Raw genomic sequence first — 20,752 nt, 5'->3', positions numbered from 1 at the left:
TCACCACCTCCCGAGGCAGCTGATTCCACTATTGCACAACTCTTCCTGTAAAAAATTTCCCCCAAATATCCAGCCAGTACCTTCCCGCCCTTAATTTAAAGGCATTATTGCGAGTCCTCTCCTCTGCTGCCAACAGGAACAGCTCCCGGCCCTCCTCTAAGTGACAGCCCTTCAAAGACTTCAAGAGAGCCATCCTGTCCCCCCTCAACCTCCTCTTCTCCAGACTAAACATTCCCAAGTCCATCAGCCTTTCCTCATAGGGCTTGGTTCATCCTCGTCACTCTCTGCACCCGCTCTATTCTGTCCACATCCTTTTTGAAGTGAAACCTCCAGAACTGCACACAATACTCCAGGCGTGGCCTGACCAACGCGGTTTAGTTTTGGAGCATTTAGCTAGATGATTACAGATCAGAGTTCTAATATTCAAATCTCCACGAGGTTCTCATAGGAGAAGCAGGGAAGGCTAAACTGGGAGGCTGAGTCAGAGCTTCCTTACCCCCCCCTTAAATAGCTGCTGCATGGACTCTTAAGTTTGATAAGAACTGAGGAAGAGATCGCTTAAGCCTCTCACCCCATGCTGCTTTTTCCTAACCCAAAATGGCCTGTTAGAGCTGCTATTTGCTCTTTGGGGGCAAAAAATAGGGTCCCTGTAGAGTTGCCAGCCTCCAGGTGGGGCCTGGAGATCTTTCGCTTTGACAACGGATCTCCAGCTGACAGAGATCAGCTCCCCTGGAGAAAATGGCTGCTTGGAAGGGTGGACTCTGTGGCACTGTAACATGCTGAGGCCCCTCCCCTCCCCAAACCCCACCCTCTCTCGGACCCACCCACAAAGTCTCCAGGTATTTTCCAGCCCAGACCTGGCAACCCTAGGTTCCTGTAGCTGGTGCTAACTTTTGTTAGGCGCCAACGAGAGCACAGAGCCAAATTCCAGGAGCACTTTAAAGAGCTTTGACTCTTGAAAGATTATACCTTGGAAATCTTGCTGGTCTTTAAGGTGCTACCGGACTCACATCTTGCCCTTTTACCGCAGACCTATGTGGCTGGCTACCTGCCCACCTGAAACTGTTTTACATACCTCATCCTGGCTTCCAGTGCACTGCTTGTAACTCCTGGTGTCTCTCTACCCTTAGTCTGTGAGGGTATGGAATTTGTCTACCAACTCCTATGCCTTTAATAGCATCTGGATCTCTGAGATTTAGCAGATAAGGTGTTTTGGAAAGTTTCCTTTGTTGGTTTTTATAAGCCAAACTGCTCTTTAAATGCACAGGAGCAGGCCTGGCTGGTTCTTCCTCCATCATTTGCCAACCCACATATGAGGGTTGCCAAGTCGAAATATCTCCTTACCGGGGACTCCCGCACCGCGGCTGGAGCACGCACCGCACGCACGCACGTCACCCAGAAGTGATGTGACGACGCCGGGCACGCTGGGGGCGGGGCCACAACCATCCAAGGGAAAACCATAGAGTTTTCCCTCGGATGACCGTGGCCCCGCCCCCAGCATGCCCAGCGTGGTCGCGTCACTTCCAGGTGATGCGCACGTGGGGGTGGGATTCCTCCCGGGGCCCGATCCGCCGCCGGCGGAGAACTGGCCTCTCGGACGGGGTTTCCCCGCCCCCCGGGGGGACTTGGGGAGAGCGGAGTCTTCCCAGTAGTGACTCCACAGTAATGGAAGGATCATCTTGAGGGAAATCTGCCAGATTGAGTTTCTAGTTTTACAGAGGCAAGCGGCCTCCCAAGTTGTTCAGGAGGACAATTTTATATTGGTTTAAAGGACCAGAAACCTGCTATCGGCTGGAGAGCAGAGCTTGTTGGTGATTTTAATTGGTAGTCAGAGGTGGCGATTTCTTTTTATTTAATGACTGTTGTGGTTTGAGTGTTGTGACGGGGACAGGGCTCGATGGCATGTTGTCTGTAGAAGATAGATCGAAATGGGTAGTCGTGTTCGTCTGCCTGTAGCAGTAGAAAAGAATAAGAGATAGGGACTCTGGGGCAAGTGATGCTCTGTCATCTTGGTGCTTGGGGGGGTCAACAGTGGGAGGGCTTCTAATGTCCTGGCCCCAATGGTGGACCTCCTGATGGCACTGGTATTTCTGGCCACTGTGTGATACAGAGTGTTGGACTGGATTGGCCTTTGGCCTGATCCAACATTGGCATCTCTAGGGCTGCCAAGTCCCCCCGGGGGGTGGAAATCCCCCCGCCCCAGAGGCCCGTTCCCTGACTCCGGGGAATTGGGCCCCGGGGGGAACCCCACCCCAGCGTGCACGTCACAAGGAAGTGACATCATGACGCTGGGCACGCTGGGGCGGGGCCACGGCCATACAAGGGAAAACAAGGCCGTGGCCCCGCCCCCAGCATGCCCAGCGTCATGACGTCACTTCCCTGTGATGTGCATGCGGCGCGTGTGTGCGCCGGGAGCCACCCCGAAGTCCCCCGCCGGCAAGGTAAGTCGGACTTGGCAACCCTAGGCATCTCTTATGTTCTTATGAGTCCAGTAGCACCTTAAAGACTAACAAAATTTGAGGTAGGAAATGAGCTTTTGTGCATCAATGCTCACTTTCTTCAGATAACTTCAGCAGTGGCTCCCAAAAGCTCTTACTCTACCACAAATTCTGTCTGTAGAAAGTGCCTGGTTGAATCCTTAATGTCTCTCATTAAAAGGATCCTGGGCAACAGAGCTGGCAGAAACCTTTGCCTGAGACCCGGAAGAACCCGGAAGAACCACCATTCTCATGTGGAACAGATAACCCTGTCTCAGATGGTTTGATTCAACATAAGGCATCTCTACGCGTATCCATTCTTGGCTTTCTTTTCCACATTATAATCAGCTCTGAGATTCCTTTATGAATGGGAAGGCCAAGGCATCACAGTTATTTATTAACTAATTATACAAATAAACAAAATTAACTGCTTCCCCAATATCTAATCCTGTCACTCACTCTCACAAACTGCTGTTAGAGCAACCAGCTGTCGGTTGATGTCATTGAAGATTTTTTTTTGCAACCACCACCATCAAAAGTAGTTTCAGCTCTTGAAAGTAAATCACAACATTCTTCTGCGGGAGGAAATTATGGTGTGCGTGTTTTAACCCTATGCATCATTGCAATCAGGTTGCGTCACAGAGGAGATAAACTCTAGAAAAGCCCTCTTAAGGTTGACGCCATTCGAATGAGTCGGGAAGCATTTCTAAAATAAACAAAACCGACTTAAGAAAGTGACCACAAAAAAGCCAAAGACCTCTTTGTAATGCTAACACTAGTTGGATAGCCCTGTTGTTCTGCAGCAGCAGAATAAAACAGGAGTCCAGTAGCACCCTAAAGAATAGGGTTGCCAACTGCTGGTTAGGAAATTCTTGGAGATTTGGGTAGTGGTGTCTGGGGAGGGCAGGGTTTGAGAAGGTGAGAGACTTCAGTGGGGTATAATGCCACAGAGTCCATGTTCCAAAACAGCCATTTTCTCCAGGGAAATTGATATCTCTTGCCTGCCGATCAGCTGTAATCCTAGGAGATCTCCAGTCACCCCCTGGAGGTTGTAAGTAAACAAAAAACAACTATGATATTGGTTGTTGTAGATTTTCTGGGCTGTATGGCTGTGGTCTTGGCATTGTAGGACCGGACGTTTCGCCAGCAGCTGTGACTGGCATCCTCAGAGGTATAACACAGAAAGAAGGAGTACTCTCTGTATCCCTCTTTCTGTGTTATACCTCTGAGCAGGGGTCATTTCATAGAAAAAGAGGTGCAGGAGCTCATTAGCATAACTCATTAGCATAATTTATTTGCATATGCCACACACCCTGACATCACCGGAAGTGTGTCAGAAGGCAACACCCACTGCAACTTGCCTATCTGCTTCTTGCTCCTCGTGGCCTGGGGCTGCTGGGAGCAGGGGGCGGGGCTTGTTGCATGTGCCCGCCCCCTCTTTACTGCCGGAGCTCCGCTCCTGTGCACTCCTGCAGGAAATGACCCCTGCCTCTGAGGATGCAAGACACAATGCCAAGACCACAGCCATACAGCCCGGAAAATCTACAACAACTAATGAACTCTGGCTGTGAAAGCCTTCGACAGCAAACCGTGATATTATCATGCACTCTGTTCAATAATTATTATTGTGCATTTATATTATGGTACAAATTACTAAACACATTCCAATGCAAAATACACAAATATTTAAAGTGTCCTTGTAAACCAAACTGTTCGTGCTCAAAGTTCCTCTGAATAATACAGCTCAAAGTAGTTTAACACAGTCCTCCTTTGACGTAGAGGTAAATTATTTCAAATATCTGATCAACTGTCAGTGCTTGAATGTAAACATAAGATTTCAAGGTCTGCAGTGTAAAACACTCCTTAAAACAGACTGAATAAGCAGAGAAGGAAAAACTTTTTTGACTGCCCCGTACCTTGATAAAGGGCTGAACATGGATGTGGATCTGGCCAATGGAAGTCACGACAGTTGATCAGATATTTGAGATAATTTACCTCCCCGTCAAAGAAGGACTGTGTTAAACTGCTTTGAGCACGGACCGTTTGGGTTACAAGAACACTTTAAATATTTCTATATTTTGTATTGGAATGCGTTTTCTAATTTGTACCATAATATAATGCTCGATAATAATTATTGAATTGATTGCATAATAATATCACGGTTGCTTTTTATTTACTTACAGCCTATCCCATGATCTCAGGTTTGTATAACCACCTGGAAGTTGGCAACACCACTAAAGAAGGTGCCACTGAATTCTTGTTTGCATCTTTGTAATGTGCTTCTGGTTGGACGTGCAAGATTCGGTATGCAAAGATCATTTAATAGAGACTATTCACGAATTAATAATTCATTGTCTTGGTGCGCTCACAATCACGGCATTATGGGGGTGGGAAGACTTTTCCTCACCCTTTCAACGCATGGCGGTATGTGATCTGAAGATACTGAGTCTGGATAGCAACAGCTATTTTTAAGAGAGAGGAAGTGGTTTGACAGAGACTTTGTTTCCTATGGTAATAATTCTATAGGAAGCATTTATTTTGCTCTCCTATGGTGTGCAAACATATTTCTTCTGTTGGGTTGGCACCACTGGTCAAGCAAATTTTTTAAGGTACAAAAACTTGCACAAACATTTTACCAAATGGGGACAAAGATATGGACAGCAATCAGTCCTTGGATCACCTTCAACATCCCTCCCTCCCAACCAACCAACCAACCAACCAACCAACCAGAAAACATTATTTTTCTCCAGTCTAACATTATCAGTTGTAGAATATATAAGAAGAGGATAATTATTCTGGATTATTTCAAACAGACCAGCTCCCAAAGAACATAGAAATTAATTATGTGAAGCCAAAACTAGGTTTAAACATCAGGGCCTGGCCTAAGACGCCTGAGACCATCCGGTCCACTGTATTCCCCTTCCCATGCTGGCCTGGGCATGCCCTTTCCTTTGCAGGGCGGTGGAGGTGCAGGCCAAGGGCGCTGCTCAGGGCAAGCCTCGTTTGGCGTCTTGGTTTCCTCTGCCCTCTGGCGCCCTAGGTCTGCCTAGTAGTCAGGCTGCCCCTGTTTCAGTATCATCTCTCCGATCTGCACAGGCAAACTGTTTTTGCAACTGAATTTAAAAAGCATTATGATGTGGCATGAAAGCTGGCTATTGAAAAGCAAAAAAATAGACCCATTCCACTGGGCAAGGATACGCATAGCGGTGGGTGCCAACCTCCAGGTGAGGCCTAGAGATCTCTCAAAATTAGAATTTATCTCCAGGTTAGAGAGATCACAGTTCCCGTGGAGAAAATGGCTGTTTTGAATGGTGGGTTCTTCTATGGCATTACACCCTGCTGGTGTCTCTCCTCCCTGAAACTCTGCCCTCTGAGTTGCCAACCTCAAATTTCCAGGAAGAAGACGACGAAGAAGATGACGAAGAAAAAGAGGAGGAGGAGGAGAAGATTGGATTTATACCCCGCCCTTCACTACCCGAAGGAGTCTCAGAGCAGCTTACTATCTCCTTTCCCTTCCCCTCCCCACAACAGACACCCTGTGAGGTAGGTGGGGCTGAGAGAACTCTTGCGAGAACAGCTCTGAAAGAACTTGTGACCGACCCAAGGTCACACCAGCTGGCTGCATGTGGAGGAATGGGGACTCCAACCTGGTTCTCCCAGATTAGAGTCTGCGCTCCTAACCACTACACCAAACTGGGCCTGGCAATCTCCTGGAATTACAACTGATGTCCAAATGACAGAGACCAGGTTCCTTGGAGAAAATGGCTGCTATGGCATTACACCCCACTGAGGACCCTCCCCTTTCCAAGCCCCACCTTCCCCAGGAACCACCCCAAATCTCCAGGAATGTCACCGTCCAGAGTTGGCAACCCTTTTCACCATATGCAAAGCTGTGTCTGCACTTCTTTTATGCACATTTACTTAAGAGAAAGACCCACTTAACATGGCGGGATTTATTTCAGAGTAACTGTGCATCGTACTGAACCCTCATGTAGCCCTTTGGGTCCCAGTCACAGAAGACAAGAGTGTTATCCTGAGTATGTAAGACTTGCTTTTGACGAGTCCCCTGGAGTGACTTTCCTCAAATGTGCATCTGGGGTGCACCAATGTAATTTTGAAATGTTTGCATGTCTTCTTGGAGACACTATGCACGCCCATGATATTCACGACATGCTCGCTATGCTATAATTTCTAATTGCTCCACCTCTGTATTATGTTTCTGGAGCGCCTTTGCCCTCAATTCTCTTGTACCACTCGCCCTAGATGGCACAAAACCAGAGCTCTTTCCAAATTCCAGCATGGAAAAAACCATAAGCAGCAGCAGCAGCAGACATCCTGGGCATGAGAACATAAAAAAACTGTCTTGCTGGGTCCGAACAAAGGTTCAGCGGTTTTTTTTAGAAGGTTATCAGGAGCTCTTTAACGATAAGATCAGTAATGGTGGAGAAACATCTCCCAAAGATTGTTTGCTTGCCACTGCACATCTTCCCCCCTTCTGTGGCTGCATTCTGGAGTGAGCTGGGTCTATGGCATACTCTGCATTCACACAGGGCTCAACACGCCCCGCCAGTCTCCACAAGCGAGCCATAAAACATGCCTAGAATCTTCTGTGGTGCACAGGGGGGCTCTGATGCAAGTGTGCTAAAGGTCCTCGGCCCACAGATCACTGCCGAAGGGGTTCCAGGAAGGTTGAAAGCCACGGGGTCTATGGCTCTGTTTGTTTTCGTGAAGAAAATATGCCTCCATTCTTGCAACTGGAATGAATGCAGACTCTTCCTCTGTTTATCTTCATTGCCACTTCCCTTCCCTTGCTCCGTCCTGTCAAGATTTAGATTGTAAGCTCCTTAGGGCAGAGACATGTCTCCTTATATTCTGTAAAGAGCCATTTATGTAGATGGCACAACGACATTCTTACTGTTACGAAGCAATCTAGTCAAGTGTTCTGTTTCCAAAAGTGGCAAGCCGGCTGCTTCAAGGAAGCTCACAAGCAGGCACTGAAAGTGATGGCCTTTAGCCACTAGTCTCTTCCCAACAACTATTATTCTAGTCCGGAGATGATCTGTAATTGCAGGGGATCCCCAGGTCCCACCTGGAGGTTGGCATCACTACGAGGGAGAGCATTTCATCCGTGAGAAGGCCCTAATTTGCAGTCTGTCTATCTATCATCTATTTATCACTGTTCATATAGCGATAGTCTTTAGCAGAAAACAAAACTAAAATAAGATAATACCTTACTTAAGTGCTATTCTTCTGTTGTTTAATTACTGCCCCCATAAATCTTGCCACAGAGAGAGTAACAAAATCATTTATATCCAATAGTAACCAGGTCACCTGTGCCCTCATACTGTCCGACGCCTCAGCAGGCATTTCCTTATTTCTAAGTAAAGGAGTAATTAAACTAGCCCTCAGCTCATTAAATATAGGACATTCCATAATTGTATGTTCAATTGTTTGCATTCACACCTACTGAATTTCTGATGGGGAGAGGAATACGGAACAGGGCTTTTCCAGGTGACCTAAGCCCCTGTCGGAGAAGGTTCCTTGGCCCCAAACTACTCTGGGCTTTAAAGGTCAAACGCAGAACGCCGAATGAAGTCCACAATGCATTGTGTGACACATAATTTCTTTAGTCCTGTCTTGATTCATGGCATGGACCTATAGGAAAATTCCGAGACAGTGATCTCTGCGAGCGTGTTTGAAAAGGCTTTGGCGATTTCCAGGTCACATCATTCTGCTAAATTGCTGAGCACGCCACCTTTGCTGAGAGGCCTCAGATTGCCAGTGCCACGTATGAATACGTATTTTTGGAGACTTTAGTTTATACCCCCAGTTTTCCTCTTCTGTCTGGTGCTCTACCTTTAGTGGTTTTAGAGAAATTATAGCCTTAAATAAAACCCACTACTTGTCACTTTTCTTGTATTTTTTTGAACGTATCCAGCCCTGCACAGCTCTGGATTAGGGTGAGGGTTGCCAGCTCTGGGTTGGGAAATGCCAGGATATTTGGGGGGTGGAGTCTGGGGGGGGGGAAGAAGACATCGGATTCTACCCTGCCCTTCACTCAGAGTCTCAGAGCGACTTACAAACTCCTTTCCCTTCCCCTCCCCACAATAGACACCCTGCGAGGTAGGTGGGGCTGAGAGAGCTCTTTCCAGGACTGCTCCTGAGAGAACAGCTCCGAGAGAACTTGGGACTGACCCAAGGTCACCCAGCAGCTGCAGCTGGAGGAGTGGGGAATCAAACCCGGTTCTCCCAGATTAGAATCTACGCACTTAACTACTACACCAAACTGGAGGGGCAGGGTTTCGGAAGGGGAGGGACCTCAGCAGGGTATAAAGCCATACAGTCCATCCTCCAAAGTAGCCATTTTCTCCAGGGGAGCTGATCTTGGTCATCTGGAGGTCAACTATAATAGCGGGAGATCTCCAGGTGCTGCCTGGAGGCTGGCAACCCTAATTCAGTTGCCAACTCTGACCTGAGAAATTCCTGGAGTTTGGGGAAGGATTTCCCCTAGAATCCACGGTATACCAAAGATTCTGTTCTCCAAAGCTGCCATTTTTCTCCAGAGGCACTGATACCTGTAGCGTATAATTCAGCCGTAATTCCAGGAGTACTCCAGACCCCGCCTGGAGAATGGCAAGCCTACTGGATATAGTTTCTTGATGAAGCAAAGGAAAATGCACAGTGAAATTACTGGGGAAGTTGTTGCTTTTTTAACAATTGACCCAGCTGAAGTCACTGGCTCAGCAGAGTCAGGGTGAACAATTTACACAGTAGTACACCTGTTGGAGAGTTTGTAGAATGTTTTAAATATGCCATTGCTTTTGCAAACTGCCACACCCCTCATCAGTGAGGTACAGGAAGCGCTAATGGCACAGAAGGAGGGGCAGGTTCTTACTTCCCATGGTGTCCCATCATGCAATTTTTCATACTACGGTATTAACATTTTGGGGTGGTTCATTCCAAGATTAGGAAAGGAAAAGAGAAGTCCATGAATATTGATCAGAGTCCCACATTTTGCAACTGCATGCTCCAGTGCCAAAATTTAATGATGCCTTAATGCCTCTCAAACTGGGAGCTGTATGTGCAATAGCATCAGTTACAATATCTGCACATGGGTACATGCGGGACGGCCCCTGAATACTTTGCATTTTCCACACGTCACATGCTCATCTTAGTTGATTCATGCTCATCTTAGTTGATTCCACACCTCTGAATTGTCCTTTTTTTTTTTTGTCCAGTCAATAACAAACGCAGAACTGGATTGTATGCATTTGTCAGTGGAATTGCGCAACCACCAGCCCTTGTGTTGAAAGTATTGGTCAGCTCATCCTAAAGCGATTCTGCATACATGTCTTCAGTTTCAGGCTTAGAAACACACAGCTGGGTAGATTCACCAGGTATGTGCTCACATTGAAATTTACGGCTGGTGCTTAAGCTGCCTGATTTTGTTTGAGCTTTATTGTCACCTAGGAATGTGAGCTATTTGTCCCCATCTTCCATATACACAAACAGTCATTTAAGTGGATAGGCAGAATCTATCTAGAGTCCGATTAAGCACGGTGAGAGTTTAGGGGGAGGGAGGGAAACCTGGAATGGAAGGGGGAATTCCAGCGGTGTGGGGTGGGGGCTGCCAGTCAATCGTCAGCTACACTTTTGTAAAAAGCAAACACAATCATCACAAAGAGCAAAATCTAAGCAGGGGTATTGTTGTGAAGATCTAAGTTTGCTTTGAAAAAAATAATTTTTAAATCAGTTTAATCAGTTTAGCCTAGGCCTAAAATACGGGGTTCTGGTATCCAAATATTCCTTTGTGTCAGGATCACACTTCAAACATGATGGAATTCCTACACAGATAATGTTTCCATATAAGAAACAGCATGCATCAGTAGAGATTTACATGCGACGGTCACATGCATAATTAATACAATGGTAGCTACATGTAGCAAAATAGATATGTGCAACAGTATCCATGCACTTTGCATGCTTTTTCCTTTATGAGGTTCGGTCACTTTAGGAAAAGTGCAGGAAAGCATGACTGTACCAGTGGAATTCTGAAACTGGCCAACTAGATCACAGTTCTGTAGGGATGTATGGATAGGGTTACCATATTTTAAAAAGCGAAACTGGCACAAAACTCATTTTAAATACTCCTACTTTTTAAGCTGTGATCATTGCTACTAACTAGGAATATTCCTAACCTTCCAACACAAAAAGAGGACATTTTCATCAGGGTTTTTTTTTTTAAAGAGCCCAGAAGAGGATGGATACCAAAAAAAAAAGGGCATGTCCTCTCAAAACAGGACATCTGGTAACCTTAGTTAAAAGAACACCATTCCTTATATATCTAAAATCTCTTACTTCTGTTCCTTTCAAATAAACCACTGTGGCCCCTCCACTGTATGCAAGCTATTTGTCACAAACATGCCATAGTCAACAGCAGTAAATATTTGGGGGCAATGAATCCCCCCGAAAAGTTCTGAGACCGGGAACGTTTGCTAATGCTGCCCTACAGGTAAGGCAAAGATTCCACGAAACACTGAAATAAAACTCAAGCGGTGCCAATGACCACCCCCCTCCAGATAATAAAAACAAATATCATTTAAAATGGAAAAAGCTGACTCCTTTTGAATTAAAAACAAAAACCCAGAACTTCACAGTCAAAGTCCCTTCCTCTAGGAGTGTGAAACTGTTGTAAAGTTTCCGAAGTGCAAGAAAATTGCAGACATGCAAGTGACCAGTTTCTCCCAGGGAAAGCCAGACAGCTGAAGCAGTTCCTTTGGGAAGGTAACACAAAGACAGTAAGTGAACCCTTAAGAGAAGAAAAGAGGGGGGGATACCTTAAAGTTAGGCTTAAAACAAAGATTCTGGCATACTCACTCTTTCCTGAGGGAAGGCTTCCTGGAGAAAGAGTATCTGAACCTCCCAGGGGCCTGGGGAACACAAGCCATGTTCCCCATGTTGCGAGCGACTTCTCCAATCCAGGAACAGCTGGGGGGAAAACAGAAGGCAGGCAAGCAGATAGGAGAGCAGACGGAGCCTGCAAAGCCAGGGAGGTGTGTGTGAGAGAGAGAGCAGCTCGCTGAGTGTGTCATGCATACATTCCCCACTTCCGTCTGCAGGGTGACTCTTATGGGTGTGCGCTGGGAGCAAACAGCCTTTTTTGCCAAGGGCTGTTTTCAGGCTGGATTCTCACTTCCCTCTCCTCTGCCGGCTCTGATCTGATAGTCAACTCAACTCACTCACTCTCTCTCACACGTAGGGAAACTAGTAGGAAAGAACTCTGCTTCAGTTTCTGCCCAGGTGGACTGGAGAGACCACTTGAGATCTTCTCCACCACTCAGTCCCATGCACTTTACAGATGAGGCACAGAGACAGCTGCCTCATTTGGCTTCTTAAAGATTAATGCGTTTTTATTAAGGCATAAGCTCTCGGGGACTAGAGACCACTTCATTTAGTCCGCTGCAGCTTGCACAGTATGTTAACAATCATTCTACAGTGCAATCCTGTGCAGAGTTACTCCGTACTAAACCTGTTGAAACCAATGGCTTTAGAATGGGCAAGCTCTGCCTAGGTTTGCACTGTTGGTGTGTGTGTGTGCCCCAAGGCTTCTATTTGTTTTCACTGCAACAGACTAACATGGCTACTCATCTGGGATATTCCCCCCCCCCCCCCGGGCAATTTCACCTCTAGAGTTCCCTCCAACATTGCCAGGTGAAAATAGGGACGAAGAAGAAGAGACTGGATTTATACCCCCGCCTTCACTACCCGAAGGAGTCTCAGAGTGGCTTACAATCTCCTTTCTCTTCCCCTCCCCATAACAGACACCCTGTGAGGGGCTGAGAGAGCTCTTTTGAGGACTGCCCCTGAGTGAACAGCTCTGAGAGAACTTGTAACTGACCCAAGGTCACACCAGCAGCTGCATGTGGAGAAGTGGGGAATCAAACTGTTCTCCCAGATTAGAGTCCGCGCTCCTAACCACTACACCATACTGGCTCATGTATAAAAAGGGTGGCATAAAAATGTAATAAACTCACAGAGGCTCCACACCAGGATCCCTGCATTGTGGGGAGAACAGAGAATTGGCAATTATTCCAGATGGCTTCAACGAGACGCGAGCCCAGAAGCGGTCTGCAGGTGTCCCCCAGGGACAAGAACATGAGATGTGGCCAGAGGGGACATGCAATTGAGGCAAGAAGCATGTTCCACCATGGAGGAAGCAGTTTGAGGTGACAAACACATCTTGCAAAAACCATCACCACAAAAGCTACAAGGCTGGTGGGGAAGTAAACACCTTTATGGGAGCGCTCAGCATTTGGAAGGGTTGGTTGCCCAGCAGGCAGTAGCCAAAAGCTGAGTCCATATCCTCCGAGGGTGATTGTTTGAAACCAGTCTTTAGAACTTGGCTTTCCCCCCAGCATCGCTCAGATCACACAAGAATATATGCACTTGCATCCTTCTCAGTGCCCTATACCTCAGTGTCAGCTCTTCCCTACAAAACAGCCCATGCCACAATACCTTGTTGAATGTCTGAGGTTCCCTTAGCCCTTCTAATGTCCTTCTAGCTACAAACCTACACAATGATGAGCTACGCGTTGGAGGAAGTCGATTTCGATCAAGTCTTCAAGCTGCAGAACAGCCCCACCGGGATCCCAAAGAATCTGTAGATACTAGACAGGTAAGTAATTATCCAGCTACTGTCCATAACTGTAAAAGCTTCATCAAAACATAGCTGTATCAGTTCCAAGCATGTATACAAAGTAAAGGCCGTCTTGAGAAGCCAGAATGGGTTGAAAGGACAGCGTGGTCTACTGGTGGACCAATAGGCCAATTTTTAGTGGATTCTTGCAAAGAAGGCTGGATAATCTAGATTTTGGTCTGATCCAACAAACCACTTTGAATATTCTTGGGCAAGATCACATAGTACTTATTTATTTTACTTTTTAAAATTCTATTGGATTTATAGCCCTTCCCTATACAGGGCTCAGGGCGGTGAGCAACATCTCAATGAACAGTTTTACAGATCAGATTAAAAACCGTTATAAACAGTAACAATTCCAAATCTATTTCAGATGGCGCTTAAGAACCAGTTACGTCCTGCCCCCTATTTCAGATTAGTTATGCCTTAGCTGTTAAGAGATCCTGAGTACGCACTTTGGCCTTGTAAATGGAAAACACATGAAATACACCAAGGCCAGCTGCAGGTTTTTATGGGGGTCTTTGTCACAGTGCCCTTCTCCCCCCCCCTTGGAGTACTGTGTATAGTTCTGGTCACCACACCTCAGAAAGGACATTATAGCATTGGGAAAAGTGCAGAAAAGGGCAACTAGAATGATAATAGGATTGGAACACTTTCCCTATGAAGAAAGCTTAAAATGCTTGGGGCTCTTTAGCTTGGAGAAACGATGGCTGAGGGGTGACATGATCAAGGTTTATAAGATTATGCATGAGATGGAGCAGGTAGAGAAAGAGGTACTTTTCTCCCTTTCTCACAATAGAAGAAGCGGTCGGGTTAGAACAGATAAAAGGAAGTCCTTCTTCACCCAAAGAGTGATTCACACATGGAATTCACTGCCACAGGAGGTGGTGGCAGCTACAAGCATGGACAGCTTCAAGAGGGAATTAGATAACCTTATGGAGCAGAGGTCCATCAGTGGCTATTAACCACAAGATATGGATGGGAACTCTCAGTCTGGGGCAAGTGATGCTCTGTATTCTTGGTGCTTGGGCGGGGGGAACAGTGGGAGGGCTTCTAGTGTCTTGGTCCTACTGCTGGACCTCCTGATGGCACCTGGTATTTTTTGCCACTGTGTGACAGAGTGTTGGACTGGATAGGCCATTGGGCTGATCCAACACTAGCTTCCCCATATGTTCTTATGAGACATTGAACAGCATCCCTTTGAGTCTGTGGAGTGCCACTGAGTCGAAAAGGAGCTAGAAAGAAGAATTGCAATGTTGCAAAGGCTTCTGGGCCAAATGGGAGAGGTGCCTGGAGCGGGCTGCAGAGCACGATGCTCTTGCACACTCCTTCTTGCACTGCCCCCAGGCACGTCTTCCTTTGAGAAATGAGAGACAATTCGGTAGCAAGCCCTTTGCTAGGCTGGGGGCCTCAGCAAGCACCCAAGGGTGCCGTGCTATAGAATAGAACTCGTCTCAGGTGTTCTCCCCCCCCCCCCCGGTCATCTGGCTTTTCGCGATGTGCAGGGAGTATTTCTCTCTTACTCCTTGCACTGGTCTTCCTTTAAACTTTCTCGAGCTCAGAACGTACCGGCAAGTTCCCTGCTTGAAGACAATGTACACATACCTGACCAATAAGTGGAGCAGGTTTTAATTTACAAAAAGGGACATATAGGGGGGTCTGAGTCTGCTCTTCAGTCTTCTAGCCTTAAAGCCTAGATCCCCTAATCCTAGATGAATAGAGAGCGGGTGTGCTAGTTTAGGCCTAGTTTTTATCAAGGTGGTAAAGCCGTGTTGGGACTGTACCACTTTGAACTGAAGCCGAGCGCTCTCACATGATTTGTAAAAACATAAAGGAGGAGAGATGCTAACAGCACCATCCTAAGCAGAATTACACCCTTCTGAATCAATTTTCTTCAATGGATTTCAAGGAGTGTAACTTTCTTCTAGGATAAAGTTTGAGTCCAGGGGCACCTTTAAGACCAATAAAGTTTAATTCTGGGGATAAGCTTTCGTGCCCATGCACACATCTGCAGATACATTTCTGAAGAAATGTGCGTGCACACGAAAACTGATACCCAGAACTAAACTTTGTTGGTCTTAAAGGTGCCCCTGGACTCAAACTTTGTTGCTTCAGACCAACACGGTGACCCACCTGAATCTGTCTTCTAAGGTGGCACTCTAGAGTTACAAAAGGGGAGGTGGAGGCCCAAACCCCAACACTTGGTGAGAACATAGGTGTTTTTTCGTACTGAAGTCACCGCCTGAAAGTGTCACAGCACGGAGATCTACGTCCTTTTCCATCACCTAATGGTGAAGTGATACTGGTCCAAGGAGTGCCACCGAATTCTGGCGCTTTATGATCACAGGGAGAATTTCACTCCAGGGCTCTTTTTGTAGAAAAAGCCCAGCACGAACTCATTAGCATAACAGGCCACACCCAACAGCAGGAACTCATTAGCATATTGAGCCACACCCCTGACAGCACAGCTCATTAGCACATTAGGCCGCACCCCCATGTTACCAGAAGTGTGGTCATCCAGCCACACCCACCTTTTGCTTGTTATTCTGTTTACCTTGTTTGTTGTCAAAACCCTGGGCTTTTGTGTAGCAGGAACTCCTTTGCATGTTAGGCCATACACCCCTAATGTAGCCAGTCCTAATGAGTTCCTGCTGTTGGGTGTGGCCCATTATGCTAATGAGTTCCTGCTGGGCGTGGCCAACTTGGGAGCCAGCCAGAACGCCGTTCCTGTGCGTTCCTGCCCAAAAATAGCCCTGCTGACTTGTCCAACTCAAAGGGGGCAGCAGGTTATAGGTCAAGATGGCAGCTAGTGTTTTATGGGTGGCAAGGGCAATGTTCCCTCTAAGCTGAGTTAGTGTGAGCTAACTCACAGTTTTTTAGCCTCCAGCTCACACAGGATGGCTCCAGAGCAAACTAATCTATGCAGAGCCAAATACCTTGCTCACAACTTTAATGCCAGTAGCTCACAAAGTAGCATTTTTGCTCACGAGACTCCACAGCTTGAAGGGAACACTGGGAGGGACCCCCAAAAGATGGGCCATACCAGTTCACAGCACTCACTGGAGAAGACACTGATGCTGGGAAAGATTGAAGGTAAAAGAAGAAGGGGATAGCAAAGGATGAGATGGTTAGACAGTGCTATCAATACAATGAACATGAAATTAAGCAAACTCCGGAGGACAGGAGGGCCTGGCGTCATGTGGTCGCGAAGAGTCGGACTCGATTGTATGACGGAACAACAACAAGCAATTGAAATGATTCAATTTGCATTCTAGTCTTAAGGGTCTTAGCACCTTTTGGACTATATTCTCCTGCCTCAAAATGATTCCAAACAAGCTGGCATCACTTTTCTTGTTCACGGTTCTCCCTTGGAAATTGATGCTGGGCTGGAACAAGATCCTGAGATCCTGTTTTCATCTGTTTCCCATCAAATAAGGGCCGCTGTGCAGTGAAAGTTCCCGAAGACTGAGCAGAGAATCAAAGCGTAGGCAGCGGATCCCTCTAGATGACTCATTTTTATTTCTCATCCGGTGTGTCTCGCTTTGCAAAATCCATTATATCTACCAAAGCACCAGTGCATGAAGAAGCTAACAGCTGCTTCCTAATGACGGGGTGGGTGGAGAAATAGAAAGGCAGCTTCAGATGAAACAAAGGTGAATCAGTCGGTGGAACTCAATGCCACAGGGTTGTGTGATAGTCTGCAATGGACTTCAGGTTCAAAGAAAGTCGACTGGAAACCTGAACAGGTTTTTTGTTGAGGATAGTTGAGTGATCTGTGTCGTACTCAGGGATGATGACGGCTCAGTATGCAAGAAAGAAAAATATCAGTGGCTGGAAAAACGAAGTATAAATTGTGCAAAGTGACTCACAGTGGTGCAAAGAAGGGCAGAACTACGTTGTGCAATAAACACAAGGTTTCTCGCTTCAGAATCATTGCTCGTGTGCTAAGCCAAAGTGTGAGGGGAATATCTTTAAGTGGGAAGAAGAGGAGGAATGAGAAGAGGAAGAGGAGGAGGAAGAGATTGGATTTATACCCCACCCTTCACTCGGAGTCTCAGAGTGGCTTACAGTCTCCTTCCCTTCTCTCCTCACAACAGATACCCTGTGAGGTAGGTGGGGCTGAGAGAGCTTGAAATATACTGGGTTCGACATGCGTTAGTAATCAGCTCATGCTTTATTGTGATAACAGCTTAGCTGGAAGGCAAACTAGCAGGACCGAAGCTCTGCTTAAATCCGTGCACAACACCACACCCACCCACTCCCAGTGATAGGTTATTTACATCACAACAGTAGCGCTATAGGTCCCTTCCAGGATCCTGGCTATCTATTGTTCTAGTACAGCAAGCGCTCTCTAGGTTACTATTATGGTTAGGGCTCAGTACATAACAGAGCTCTTTTGAGGACTGCTCTTGAGAGAACAGCTCTGAGAGAACTTGTGACTGACCTAAGGTCACACCAGCAGCTGCATGTGGAGGAGCGGGGAATCAGACCTGGTTCTCCCAGATCAGAGTCCGCACTCCTAACCACTACACCAAACTGGAAGGGACTAGTGTGAGCGTGAAGTTCCATCAAGTTGCTTGCAATTCATGGTGATCCTAGGAATTAATGACTTCCAAAATGTCCTATCTGTTAACAGCCTTGCTAGGGTCTTGTAAACTGAGGGCCATGGCTTCCTTTATAGAGCCAGCAGCTTCTCTCATGTCGGATCTTCCTCTTTTCCTGCTGCTTTCAACAGTAAAGTATCCCTAACTCCTCTGCTTCCCACACCCACCCTCTTTGCTCTGCGCCTAACATAGCAATGTTGTGTCTGCTACCAAACATGAGGTTCCAAGTCAATTTGTTGGAAGCGTGGACACAAACGACACTCCGCTACGAAACACACTTCATAACACTCTGCAGCACCAGAATCCTGTTCCTGGTAACAAGGCTGTTGTGTTGTTTTTGTTAAAAAAGAGGGGTGGTTAGCAGACTGGCTCCAGGCTTGGGAAAACTTTATGCAACTGGAGGTTATTTATAGAAATGTGAGACTAGAGTAAGGGGATGGACAGAAATGCGGAGCAGGTGGGAGGCTATGTGGAAAAAGAATACTCCACCGGCCGATCCCTCATGCATACTCCAGCAGCATTACTTGCACAAATGTCATTCTTGTTCGCATGACTCTTTCACTAGGAGCTGGGGTGCAGAGATGCAGACCTTTGGGTTATACAGAACTATTCCATATATTTTTAAAGGTGTGATGGGGAGGCCATGCTTTAGGGGAAAAAGCAGACTAGCCTACATCCGAAGACTTTCCGTCCTAATTTGCTCTCTTGCGCGTTTCCCCCCTCCTCCATCTTGCGATGCAGCCAGACATTTTAGAAACAGAAGCAACAAAGCTTTCCTTACACCCTGCTACGTTTTGCCAGAAACTGAACTCTTTTGGTTTGAAACACACCATGATTCTCTGTCAGAATGAAACACAAGAACTTTTGTGTTTGAAGAACTTCAGACACATTCTCTCAGTAGTCCCGATGACACCCCTGTAAGGTAGTTCAGTGTTATTTCCCACCTATTTTACAAGAGGAGGCCAGGAGAGAATAGCCCGCTGCAGGCCCCCCACTGAGTTTGTGGCAGAGGAAAGATTTGAACCGGGGACTTATTTGGCTCACTTGTCTCAGCAGCTGCCATGCTACCTGAAATGACAGAGGTCTCATGCCAGTTTGGTAGTGGTTAGAAGCGCAGACTCTAATCTGGGAGAACCGGGTTTGAGTCCCCACTCCTCCTCCACATGAAGCTTGCGGGGTGACCTTAGGTCAGTCGCAAGTTCTCTCAGAGCTATTCTCTCAAGAGCAGTTCTCGAAAGAGCTCTCTCAGGCGCACCTACCTCACAGGGTGTCTGTTGTGGGGAGGGGGAGGGAAAGGAGACTGTAAGCCGCTCTGAGACTCCTTTGGGTAGTGAAGGGCGGGGTATAAATCCAATTTCTACTTCTTTTCTTCTTTAATGACAGAAAACAATCCTGGAACATATTGACCATGTCCCGTACCCTGCAAGGAAATGTTCCGTATGATATGGAAACTGACATATTGTATTTTTACATGCCATTTCGTCAAAACAACACCACTGCCCCACCTGTTCTAAATTTCCTAGAAAAGCTATAGATCCTAAAAAGAAAACCACCAAAACCCTCAAGGAAGTCCACAGCCAGGGTGGAAAGATTCCCCTCAGCAAACTGAGAGGGCTAAGCAAGCCCCACTGTGTCAGCTAACTGCTCCCCCTTCACACCCCCACCCCCCTCTCTCTCTCTCCTTGTGGAATGAATAAGCTCTGATTGACAGCGGCTGCTGAGCCCTTGCAGGCCTTCTCCGCTGTCCAACGGAGCCAACAGGACAGATCCTGCCCGAGGGCCAGGGGACTTTATTGCAGGCTCCACAGTGGAAAGAGAGGAAATGTCTCCATTGCATTTTGATTCCCTCCGAAGGCAAAAACGTAGCTGGCATTAAGAGAACCTCACGCTCCCAAGGAGGCTACTTGCGCTGCAGGAGCCATGGTGCAGAAGCCGTGGCGTGCACTGCGTGTCTTAAAAGCGTGAGCTGTCCTTGGATCAGGCCCAGTTTGCTTTTCTGTAGGCAGGATCCCACCAGGTGCACCAACGCAGGAAAACACACAGCGGGAAACTGTGTCAAGGGTCACTCGGGGGGCTGTGCCTTCCTTCTGCACAGTTGGAGATGGGCAATTAGAAGCAGCCCTGACTTGGATGCCCAGGCTAGCCCGATCTTGTCAGATCTGGGAAGCTAAGCAGGGTCGGCCCATTTGGTGTCGTGGTTAAGTGCGCGGACTCTAATCTGGGAGAACCGGGTTTGATCCCCCACTCCTCCACATGCAGCTGCTGGTGTGACCTTGGGCCAGTCACAAGTTCTCTCAAGAGCAGTCCTCGAAAGAGCTCTCTCACAGCCCCACCTACCTCACAGGGTGTCTGCTGTGGGGAGGGGAAGGAAAAGGAGATTGTAAGCCACTCTGAGACTCCTTTGGGTAGTGAAGGGCAGGGCATAAATCCAATCTCCTCCTCTTCTCATACTTGGATGGGAGACCTCCAAGGAAGACCAGGGCTGCTGTGCAGAGGCAGGAAATGCCCAACCCCCTCTTTCCTGGCCTGGGTGGCCCAGACTAGCCAATCTCATCAGCTCTCAGAAGCTAAGCAGGTTTGGCCCTGGTCAGTACTTGGATGAGAGACCACCAGGGAAGTCCAGGGTCACTCCACAAGGGCAGGCCATGGCCAACCCCCTCTGAACATCTCTTGCTTTAACCTGGATGGCCCAGAGCATATGGAGCAGAGGTTAAAGATAGGGGCTCTGGGGCAAGTGATGCTCTGTCATCTTGGTGCTTGGGGGGGGGGTCAACAGTGGGAGGGCTTCTAATGTCCTGGCCCCACTGGTGGACCTCCTGATGGCACCTGGTATTTCTGGCCACTGTGTGACACAGAGTGTTGGACTAGATGGGCCTTTGGCCTGATCCAACATTGGCGTCTCTTATGTTCTTATGATTAGTCAGATCTCTCTCGGAAGCTAACCAGGGTCAACCCTGGTTAGTACTTGGATGGGA

General features: G+C 47.3%; 1 protein-coding gene across 1 annotated transcript in view; it reads right to left on the bottom strand.

Moving 5' to 3' along the window:
• Positions 1–11,531, bottom strand: part of PLEKHN1 (pleckstrin homology domain containing N1) — a 77,502-nt gene extending 65,971 nt beyond the window's left edge. Inside the window, 1 exon segment of the mRNA XM_015411678.1 lies at positions 11,355–11,531. Coding sequence (XP_015267164.1) covers positions 11,355–11,434 — 80 coding nt within the window. The 5' untranslated portion in view covers positions 11,435–11,531.
• Between the last annotated feature and the right edge of the window lie 9,221 nt (positions 11,532–20,752).

The sequence above is a fragment of the Gekko japonicus genome, unplaced genomic scaffold (assembly GCF_001447785.1).
Source record: "Gekko japonicus isolate JY-2015 unplaced genomic scaffold, Gekko_japonicus_V1.1 scaffold76, whole genome shotgun sequence".
In the NCBI taxonomy this organism is placed as follows: domain Eukaryota; kingdom Metazoa; phylum Chordata; class Lepidosauria; order Squamata; family Gekkonidae; genus Gekko; species Gekko japonicus.
This window is presented reverse-complemented; position numbering and strand designations above follow the sequence as displayed.